The 12,012-nt window shown below is 35.7% G+C and overlaps 2 protein-coding genes across 2 annotated transcripts; one reads left to right on the top strand and one right to left on the bottom strand.

The window, feature by feature from the left end:
• Positions 1 to 1,136: 1,136 nt before the first annotated feature.
• LOC138333728 (uncharacterized) lies at positions 1,137 to 4,981 on the bottom strand. The gene is made up of 4 exons (XM_069282290.1): positions 4,891 to 4,981; positions 3,972 to 4,202; positions 3,575 to 3,716; positions 1,137 to 2,364 (listed from the first exon to the last, which is right to left on the bottom strand). The coding sequence occupies exons 2-4, from the start codon at positions 4,142 to 4,144 to the stop codon at positions 1,588 to 1,590; spliced, it is 1,092 nt and encodes a 363-aa protein (XP_069138391.1). The 5' UTR covers positions 4,145 to 4,202; positions 4,891 to 4,981; the 3' UTR covers positions 1,137 to 1,587.
• LOC138333734 (uncharacterized) lies at positions 2,623 to 3,580 on the top strand (the record flags this gene model as incomplete). The annotated part of the gene is made up of 1 exon (XM_069282302.1): positions 2,623 to 3,580. A coding segment is annotated over one exon (897 nt), but the record flags the coding sequence as incomplete, so codon positions are not given.
• Positions 4,982 to 12,012: the final 7,031 nt, after the last annotated feature.

Below are 12,012 nucleotides of genomic sequence, written 5' to 3'. Positions count from 1 at the left end.
CTGTTGCTATGTCTGCCAAGCGCACGGTTGTTACGCATATGTAAGCTAAAGCTATGATGTATAAATAAAGGTTTAACTGCGGTAAAAAAAAGATGGGGAAAGGTGTGCTTATGGAGTTTGTAATTCAGATAACCGGTATCCAGAGAGAGTAGTAGGGGTGCAATTTATTCCGTTTCCAAAACCTAAGAGTAATTTGGATCGTTGTCTACGTTGGATCAAGGCATGTAACCGCCCTCACGATCAGCTCAACGTCAACAAAGTAACAAAGAACACCTTTATTTGTTCGAAGGTAAGTTATGATAATATAGCGTTTTCGTTTGATATATTTAAAAAAAATCGTAATTTAATGCGCGATTCTTCAAATACGAGTGAATTACTAAGTACCTCTGCCGCTCTGAGCTCGCATAAATAACGTTAAACTTTCTACACTTCCTTTCCCGTCGGCCAAATTATAGAAAATATGTTTAAAAGGGCTATTAAATACACTATAAGCTTACATGTCAACTACCTAGATACCCAGCTTCAGAATGTGTGACTGTATAACATGTGTAACACACATGTGCGAAAAAGGACACGGGTATTACATGTACCGGGCCGGGGTTGACTTGAACAGCAGGTATCGCGTGTAAATTTGACACGTGTATTCTACCTGTGAATGAATATACAGACTACGAACGGAAGTGTTACGTAACAGACCTGATGTATGAACTTTAAATTATTATGATTATTAACACCTGTCATCGGTAATGGGGAGTGGATGTATAGGTATATACACGTTGTACATCTATAATATCGTGAGTCTCTTACATGTTAAATATATAATCATGGACTGCAAATACAGCGTGTATGCATATATATGTATGTGCTTGAATTGAATAAACAGACGTTCCCGATGCCTAAGTAGGAAAATCACTTTTTTTGTTTATTCTTTTCTCATTAGCACTTCCACGGAGAATCGGGTCCAACTGATTCGTTTCCTGATCCCATACCACACACATCAAACGGACACGTGTCTCTGCCAAGTCCTGCTAGACAGCCACCGAAAAGGAGAAAGCTTGTCCTGTCTTCTTTATCAAGGTGCTTGATTTATATCCTATTTAATTACGTAAATTGGTATTTTAACACTCGGAACAGTGATGCTTTTATCCATTTATTTCTCAACTTAATACGGCATATATCACTCTTCAAAGTTCAAAGAAGTTTACCAAACACTAAATCCATTATTAGCATCTGTGTCTGTGACCAGTAATGAATGAACATTAAATTTAAATTAATCATATATCCAGCTGGACATCATGGCCATCTTTACCGTTCTAAATATCGTTTTTTCAAACTTAAAAGAGATAGTATCATGTAACTGTAACAAACATTACTATAAGTGCAAGGACTTCAGGAAACATTTGAAGGGCTATGTATATATATGAATCTATAAAGTAAAAGCATTTTCATTTCATATTAATTACAATGAGATGTTTTCTTTAATTAAGTGCGACATGTGAGACACCTGCAGAGGATGATTTACCACTTGATGTAAAGAAAACAGAAGAAAATGCCAGTCAGACTGAAAGTCCATGTATGTATACATTTTCAACATTTATTTATGGCCAAGAAAGGCCGAACATGTTCAAAATAAATATTTGAAAGTTTGGAGAGAATATCGCTCATACACTTTTGGTTTGGTTTAATTCTCTCTATAAATGTTTCCTTTGGTGTGAATACAACAAAGTCACAAAACTCAGCACCTGTTACTAGCAACTGTCCTTGCACTTGCGTGTAATAGGAGTGGTTTTCCCTAAGTTTCACACATGATTCTCTTTCTTCCAAACAGAAGTTTGGCAATGATAACGCCTCTTCTATTTTCATTTGCCTGGCACTGAATGGACATTTGATTTCTAAAATGCCGGTCTTGCCATTTTCACAAACTTTCCCGTCTGGTGTAGCCCCTAAATGTGGAAATGCTGGATTTATTATAAGTCCACAATCATGTACGTGATTACCAGCCTTTGCTACATAAGCTTTCCGCGCATTTTTTTCTTTTCTTTTTCCATACTCCATGGCGGCACAGCTTTGATTTTTGTTAAAAAGTAACCTGCTTAAATATTTGTCAGAGATTGTTTTTCTGTGCATAACCTCATGGAATTTTGATGCTGTTATCCTTGTTTGCCGAGCCTCAAACCATTGTGGACACTGTGCCTGATCCCGGGTACATTCCTCTAATTCCTGAGCTTTTTCTTGCGATATTACGATATCTGCAGGGAGGGGGTGGTATTCCTCTGGTAAATGTATAGGTGCTTTCTTTGGAAAAGGCAGATCTCCGCATACTGTATCTACAGAAGGCACATGTTTTGCTTCATAGAATTTTGCCTGAAAAAAAAACAACAAAAAAAACATTACTTTAAAATGCACATTTATACTTTATTTGTCTTTTAATTTCAGATACTGACCCTTTAGAGTTCATGGGTATTACTTGTGAAAACGAAAGATTGAAAAGAGAGCTGTCCATCTTAATTTTGGATACAGAAAATGAGAAAAGGAAAGGTGCAGTTGTGGACGCGGCAAATCAGACAGATCACACAGAAAACTTTGACGTTCGGAGTTTGATAACCAATCCTACAAGGTTGAAATAAATATTACACAGGATTTACACCAGAACAGTTCCGCGGCATCCAAAAGTTCCTTATCCCTGATGATGAAGCCATACCTATTGCATTCCCCAAAAATAGGACAAAGGAAATAATGGCTATTGAAATATGCAACCAACTACTGTTGACTCTCATGAAACTGCGACACAACTTTGATTACGCAGATCTAGGATACAGATTTGGACTAAGCAAGCAAACTGTCGGGGTGATATTTACCCAGTGGGTAAATTACATGTATCTCAGATTTGGGGAAGTCTCAATTTGGCCACCAAGGGATACAATATTTAGGATGATGCCTAGCAAGTTTGCTGAGGAGTTTCCTACAACATTTGCTATTATGGATTGTACAGAAATAAAAATATGCAAACCATCCTCCTTGAAAGCACAATCACAGACATACTCTGACTACAAATCTACTAATACTTTAAAAGGTCTTGTAGCCTGTGACCCAAGGGGTTCCATCATTTTCTCATCTATGCTATTTTCTGGTGCGATATCGGACAAGGCAATATTTGAGGAATCTGGTTGCAAGAAAATGTTAAAAGATTTGGTAGAAATAGGATTCCTGAATGAAGGAGATGGTATAATGGCTGACAAGGGCTTTAATATAGAGTCAGATGTCACTGAATGTGGCCTAAAGCTAAACATTCCACCTTTTGCCCGTGCAGGTGTACAGATGAGCCAAAGTGATGCTTTGCTTACCAAAAAAATTGCAGCACATCGCGTGCACGTGGAAAGGGCAATAGCCCGAATCAAACGTTTCAAAATTTTATCTGGGCGAGTCCAGCTCAGTCTTCTAACAGTTATAAATCAGATTTGGTATGTGTGTTCATTCCTTACTAATTTCTTTATGCCCTGTATACAAGACAAGGAATGAATTAAAAACAATGTGTGGTTGATTTACATTTGACGTTATGTTTTGTAAAGCTTACATGTGTACTTAGTCCGCTGCCAACACCAACTTGACCTAAATGTGTATCTACAATCCTAGTTGGTTTCACTGCTACGTAACTGATAGGGAAGTTCATCAGTGATTTCAGGTGTTCAATATCTTTTTCCTCAACCTTGATTTTCCTGTAAAAGTAATATGGCAAATTTTGTAAAATTCATAGTAAAATTGTTTCTTAAATGTGTGTAAAAAAAACCAATATGTCTTTCTATTTTTATGTTACCATAATTGTCATTGAATAAAAGTTATATACAAGTAATGAGTAATTAATCAAAAGATCGAGCTATATTGTCAGAGAAATATATTCAAGGGATATATGTATATGCATGTATATATGTGTATTGATATGTTACATTTAATAAAATGTATCATATGCGTACCGGCAATCTTTGATTGTGTTTTTAATTGGTCCTTGTTTTCTGTCGGGTTTAGGTTGTATTATAGTCATGTGTGGTACAGCCTCAGGTGTTATTTTTGATCCTCTTGGTATAGACCATTGTTGTTGGAAACATGTACTAGACAAATCCGCGGGAACATCCGACAGACCCATCATTTGCCACTGTGTCAAAGCAGTAATCAATCCGACAACGTGGGAACAACATCCGCTCGCACTGTTTGAAATACAAGCAGAATTACATAATGTACGATTAAAATCAACATTTTATTTATGCTCATTTTCAGCGTAAGATCAAAACAAAGTAATATATATGTGCTCTAATATAAACAAAGGCTGGGTGTTGGTCTACAAGTAATCACACATGGCCGTAATAAACATCGTAATCAGGTAAGTGTCCTGGTACCTGACGCTAATTAAATACCGACTCAGTGGGATGCTATACTGTAATCACGGTCCCCAATCAAGGTAGGTGTCAAATAAAGTTGTAAATAATTGGTGTCAAGGGTTTTCTGTGCAATTTGTCAGTAAATTGACTACGTACATTGTATAATATTTATGTCGTATTATATACTATGTATGCAAGGCAAACTTCCGATCGAGCTACAAACAACATACGCACCTTCAAATGACATTTACTATAGATTCTACACACTGTTACACGGAAACCTTTAATAATTAGAATGCTTGGATTTTACTATTAATTGGGCATATGTTTGGGATAAGCTTACATGAATACTGTACAATCGCGCAAACGTATACTGAATATATTTGCAATGACAATGATTATAAACATGTACGGTAAGCTACATAAAAAATGTATATATCTGTTGAGTTTGAAAGAAATTGCCGACTTGGAATTCATAATAAAAAGTCAAAATAAAATAAAGACAATATATACATACCCAGCAGTACATGAACAATGAGAGAGGTCCAGCTTCCCCGGAGAAATGTCAATGTTGATTTTATGCGGCGATTCGGTTTTTCGTTGACTCCGATGACAGGTAAGGGCTTAATATAGAGTCGGACACGTGGATGATATCAACTGATTTGTAAAGATTAACATTCTCAAAATACCCTTCACTGAAGTACTTAAATCCCTGTTGCCTTGATTTGAGTGTTATTTTCAATTCTTTCAGATAATTTAAAGAGAAATCTGATGGTAAGTCGGTAAGCGATGTTCTACGTGATACTGCTGCAGCCGCCATCTTTGTGAAAGCTTGGCAGACGTAGCAACAGTATCTAAGTAAGATAATTGGGGGCGTGTGGTTAAGGGTCGTATGGCGATCGGTGGTGGTGCATGTGCAATCAGTATTTATTCCATATAGAATATAGTACCAATGATTTTTTTCGGGATGCAATTAATTATTTTTCATATTATTTAATCTTGAAGTAAAATTTGAAGCTCCAAACTTTCATACTTTTCAATGGTGGTAATAGGTGTAAAGTAAGTATACTTTTGTATCAGAAGAAAAATACTATATCGTCTACTCATGTTTTTGATAGTGAAAAAAAATACCATTTGTCAGCGGTGGAGCATCTTTAGATGTACACGTTCTTTGTTTGATGATCAGTTTTGCTTACGTCAACGAGAAATAGTAAACTGTACTTGTTCTTGTCATTGTTTAAAGTCTACTAAGAAAGTACCTGATAAACCATGGTTTGATGACAATTGTAGGCGGTTATACTCTAATTATAAATCTGCTCTGACTATTTTTAATAGAGACAGATCAATGACTAACAGGATAGGTCTCTCGGAGGCTAAAAATGTTGCACGTCATTTGAAGCGAAGACTAACCGTTTTTATATATGAGAATACAAGGGAACAATGGATTTGCTAAAGCGCAATGACCCTAAGGAATTTCATGAAACCTTTGCAAAGCGGAATGTCAGTAGTGTTGGAGATATAACATTAGTGAGTTTTTAGGTCACCTGACCATAGGTCATGGTGATCTAGTGCGATAGTCTTTTGTCCGTCGTGCGTCGTGCATCGTGCATCGTGCGTCGTCCGTCGTGGAAGGATGGCTAAAGTCGGTAAAAATGGTGTGAATGTATCCAGTATAATTTCTTATGAAATGGAAAAATAAAATCTCTCGTCAAAATCGTACGAAGATATTAATTTAAAGTATGGAAATTCTAAACCGTCCTCCCGGCTCACTATGTCCGTGGTTACATTTCCACGCAGCCTCGCTTTCAATGCTTTCAACTTTTCTTTACTTCAATCAAGGATTTATACGTCCTTGCTTCAATGGTCAGAAACTGGGAAACGTAAGCAGAACTTGACCGTCGTATTAATATATGAGAACTTTTGGAAGGCCAATGAACGCATTTAGACTGGTTTTCTTTGCCCGACTATTCACTTTAACATTTCCTTGTGAACGCGATAACTTGAGTAAATATGCACCGAGCTTCATGAAACTTTATTTGTAGACTAGCATTGGAAAGATCTCGGACGAGTTTGAAAATTTGCTTGATTCGACTGTAAATTACGGAGTTATTGCCCTTTGAACTAATAATTACTATTGGCCCTTGTGAACGCGATAACTTTAGTAAATATAAACCAAGCTAAATAAAATTTTGTATGTAGACTAACATTGGAAAGATCTCGGACGAGTTCAAAAATCAGCTTGATTCGACGGTAAATTATGAAGTTATTGCCCTTTCCACTAAAATATTACTGGACCTTGTAAACACAATAACTTGAGAAAATATGAACCGAGTTTAACGAAACTTTGTATTTAGACTAATAATTGAAAGATCTTGGACGAATTCGAAAATCGGCCTGATTCGACAGTAATTTACGGAGTTATTGCCCTTTGCACTAATAATTATTATTGGACATTGTGAACATCATAAATTGTGTAAATATGCACCAGGAATATTTTATTTCCATATGCTTTTACATCTTCATTTTAAAAAATGAGGTGACAATAAAAAACCTAGAGCATAGATGTACGGGATTTCCATAATTCAAATCACAATCCAATTAACGGATGTCCTAACCTGATTGACAGTAAGACAATAGCAAATACCCGATCAAGGACGTATATGATCCTTGACCCGATATAGTCCACCGAATAGCAAATTGGCCGCGGCAAGGTAATTACAGGTGAGTTTGATGAATGGCGTTGGGTACAGGTAAACAACATCCTGGTCAAGGTATTACATAACCATCAAACCAAAGGCATGGCTAATTATATATCTATATCGGTGTATCTATGCGCATATCGATTAAAAATTGAAAGCGACGATCGACCGCACTGTCTAAAAAATATTGTTTGTTTTGCTTAATATCTCAATATTTTGATCTTTTATAATATCAAAAATAAATTCTTTCTACCACATGTTGAAACGTATTACGGAATTGTAATATATGTATCTCAATTTATTCGGTTAGCAACACACAACACAATGTATATGAGAAGGATAAGTCACACTGGGTTTTGGGGGAGTACAAGGCAGGAGCTTTTGTGTTTGTGCACTGACCGTGACGTTGGGCGACGGCTGATTTTCCTTTGATATCCGCCGGCGCAGCCTTTGATGTAGCTTGCGGGTACGAGGGCATCCTCGATACTCCAGGGCTTCCGATCACTTATGATCTCTACACCCCTGGACTATCTCATAGTGAAATTGAAGGCAGCTCAGCTAAAAATATTTGACCAATCACAGACCAGCAAAGATTTCCTTTGAATACTATACAGAGAGAGCGACGCCCAACTTCAAAGCCACATAGTCAACCACAGTGTACCGTTATACGGTTCTTTTGATCAAGGACGTATCCTTGTTTTGATGTACATCAAAGGACTAAATTACCTGTTCTGTTCTGTTGCCTCCAGTTTTACGATGAGATAGTCCAGGGGTGTAGAGATCGTAAGTGATCGGAAGCCCTGGAGTATCGAGGATGGTGCGAGGGTTACCGTCTTACTTTCTGAAGCGGGCCGTCATTTCATGAGCTGTCGTATTTTTTTTAACGAAAATTTAAGACATATCCTCTAAATCTTCTGTCCTTAAATCAAGTTATAAACGTTGTGATATTTAATAAACTTTACATTGGTGTTTCGTTTGACTCGATAAGACAAGTATTTGTTGAGAAAAACGGTTTTTATTCCCGGTTCATAGGCGTCTCGCCTGGTGTTTTTAAGTAATGTAAAGAGACAGTCACGAATCCTTCTCACTTATAAATCCTTGCTTTAATCAAGGATTTCTTTAGTTGTTAAGTAAAATTTCATTTTACGGTCACAAACTTTGCAATTCACAATGTATCAAAGATACAGAGTAAATTTGTTGAAAAATTGGAGACCGATATCTCTTCTAAACACTACGTATAAGCTGTTATCTGCATGTAGCAAACAGAATAAAACCTTCATTGCCAGAATTGATTCATGAAAATCAAACAGGATTTTTAAGAGGTAGATTTATCGGAAAAACCAGGTCTGGCACTTATTGTTGATTTCGAGAAGGCTTTTGATTCGGTATCATGGAGGTTTATACAAAAAACTTCTAGAATATTTTAATTTTGGCCCTAACATACAGAATTGGATCAAAATATTGAATCAGGATTTTAAATTATGCGTTATTCAAAAAGGTATTTTTTCCAGAATTTTTTTAATATAGGAAGAGGATGTAGGCAAGGTGACCCGGCCTCTCCATACCTGCTTAATTATTAAGGACAAAGAAACAAAGTTGTTACAGTTTGCTGATGACACAACTTTCCTTTTAGATGGTTCGGATAGTTCCCTGAGGTCAGTTCTTAATTTACTTGGACAATATGCTAAATATTCGGGTCTAACACCAAATATTGAAAAAACCCAATGTAATGTGGATTGGAAGTAAGATTAATTCCACTGAAAGGATCTGTGGGGACTTCAAGTTAAATTGGACAGATGGACCAATAAAGGTCCTAGGAATTATTTTTTCATACTAATCTGGATGATATGATTAAACTTCACTACGAGGCAAAAATAAATGAAATAGAGACCTTTCTTCCAAACTGGTCAAAAAGAAGATTAACAATATTGGGTCGTATTACAGTTATTAAATCATTAGCTAATCTAAGCTTGTCCATCTCTTTATAAGTCTCCCCAGCCCAGGCCAGATGCCATTAAACTAAATAATGTTATCTACTCTTACCTTTGGGAAAGCTCAACGGATAGAGTTGCTAGAAAACAGATTATACAATTAAGGGGAGGGAGGGCTAAGCATGATAAATCTAGAGTACTTTATTGGATGCTGATGGTAAATTTAATACATTGTACATACACAAATTTTTGCAATTTTTATAACTTCCATCCACCAGTTACATTATATGAGGGTTTGAAAAAGGCAATAACTAAAGTTTTTTCCTGTCCTTAAAGAAGGTTTGAATACACCTAATGACTTATTGTATCCAAAGTTTATTGATATGATTTTGAAAGATAAACCTGGTAATAGAACTATATACAAAACTTTGGTAAGCTTATGTAAGCCCTCTATCACAAGAAAATATATTCTAAAATGGAATTGTGTCTTTGAACTTGAGAAAGATGATAATATGGTGGAGGAAAATAAATAAGGATTACTTTAAGGTCACACAAGATACAAAGTTACAATGGCTGCAGTACAGAATTCTACATCATATATTGCCAACTAATGTATTTTTATATAGAATTAAAGTTTTAGATTCTGTCATGTGCACTTTCTGCAGGGAAGAGAAAGAAACTTTATTACATGTTTTTTTATGCGTTTCCTCCAGTAAGAAAAGTATATCACGAGTTAGAATCCTGGATACAAGAAAAAACTCCTCTAACTGTCAATTTGTCTCCAATTTCAATTCTACTTGGGCTGCCAGGTAAACAGTATATTGCTTTAGACATGGTTCTACTTCTTTTTAAACAATATGTATACAAATGTAGACTAAATAAAATGTATGTAAACTTTGATGTTCTAAAATCCAATAACATTTGTTATTATAAGGTGGAAAAGTATTTATCCAATGAAAGAAATAATTACTCTGCCTTTCTTCATAGATGGGGACGATGGTATGAAATAATGCATGATACACAAGTAACTAAAGAATAAGCTTCTTTTCCAAATACTTTAATTATAATTCATGTACACGCATAAGTACACTAAAAATAGTAATGGTCCATGTTGTGTTTTTTTCTTCTTCTGTATATTGTAATGCTGTTCCTGTGGTAACATACATAGATGTATACATACATTTCAAGGTTTCAATTTAATTTTTTTTTAAACATTTGATCAGTAGCCCAACATGATTATCTTGTATTTTCCTGATACATTGACATAAATAGTTGATATTAGACTAAATTAAAGTTAAAGTAATTAATTATCTTGTATTTTCCTGATACATTGACATAAATAGTTGATATTAGACTAAATTTAATCTTTACTTATTCCCATCATAGCTACAAGTATGTAAATTCCAATGTACCAATAAGAATTGTACATTGTATGTACTGTATTCATTGTTATTGTACTGTGTTGTATTGTATTATTATGCTGAAAACTAATAAAAAAATCCCTATGAAATGGCCATTCAATTCTATTAACAAATTTTCTATGACTGACCCCTAGGGGCCTTAGGGGCGGGGCCAAAAGGGGTCAAATTAGCTAAAACTTCAAAAATCTTCTTCTGAAATTCTGGAACTGGTAGAATCAAATTCTCTTCATAGATGGAAAGGTCATAAGGTTCTTTACAAAAATTATGAATAATATGACCCTGGGGTCTCAAGTTTCTCCCTGGGGAGGGGGTCAAGTTTCTATAGGAAAAATACATTTATGAACATTATTTGTTTAGCTTTCATAGGAAATTAGTGAAACTTGGTTATAATTGTTAACCTGAAATAGAATTTTAACGTCATATCCATATTGGTCCTGGCCGACGCCCAGGGGGCTAGAGCACAGGGACCTGGCACGAAAATTTTTAACCAACAGTATACAGATGTACATAACCTTGTAGAAACTCCATTTAAAACATCGTGTAGCTCACTTACTTTAATCGTCACCGCCATGTTCATTTTTCTCTCGGAACGCTTCTCGAGTTTACACACAAGCACAACATTACATAATTTGCATAATGTAGTCATGATATGTAAAGTCAAGAAGAGTTCCGAGAGAAAAATGAACATGGCGGTGACGGATAAAGTAAGTGAGCTACACGATGTTTAAATGGAGTTTCTACAAAGTACGGGTCATGACACCTCCAAAGTAGATTGTGGATGAACACAGTTATAGGTACTCTTTACCACCACAAGCGTAGATTTTGTGATTTTGGCTTGGTTTTTGAGGTGCCCATTAGAGCCGAGACGACATTTCGACCGGACAGGGAAATGTCTACCTAGCATATTTTTAGCAAATTTCCCGATTCATCAAGCCATAACTTGGTCAATACTTGGCCAATTTTGTTCATCAAGGACTCAATGGAAAGAAAAATTATTTCTCTTTAAGGTAAGATATCCGTCAATGTTGTATAGAACCTATTTATTAAAATAATCACGGTTTTAAAAAAATCGGTCCGTTTTTCTCGACCGCCGAGTTCATACCCTTGATACTATAATATATATATATGTATATTATTGGTTAATTTTTTTCGTGCCAGGTCCCTGTGGGCTAGAGGGGCAGGGCCAAAAGTGGTCAAAATGGCTAAAATTTCGAAAATCATCTGAATTCACAGATTTGATGGAACCAAGTAATTTTCATAGATTAAAAAGTCAAATTTACCAAATCACTGACTGACTTGAAGGGTCTGGTGGGCCAATATATAGTGTTTATATCAAATTATATGTCTTTGTTTCATTCTGTATCCGAACTCAGGTAACCGTTAAGGCCCATGGGCATCTTATTTAATTAATAATTTGTATTTTTTAATGAATTAATTAATTTATTTAAAATAAAAAGTTTATCTAGTGTCATTCAGAGAGCAGGGTTGATACTAGGCCTAATATAATACGTACGCACTAGGCCGTTTTCGTTTATTCGGAACAACCGGTTCGACCGTTGGTTAAAGTCATTATTTCAAGTATAAATCC

The sequence above is a fragment of the Argopecten irradians genome, chromosome 1, assembly GCF_041381155.1.
Source record: "Argopecten irradians isolate NY chromosome 1, Ai_NY, whole genome shotgun sequence".
Taxonomy (NCBI): domain Eukaryota; kingdom Metazoa; phylum Mollusca; class Bivalvia; order Pectinida; family Pectinidae; genus Argopecten; species Argopecten irradians.
This window is presented reverse-complemented; position numbering and strand designations above follow the sequence as displayed.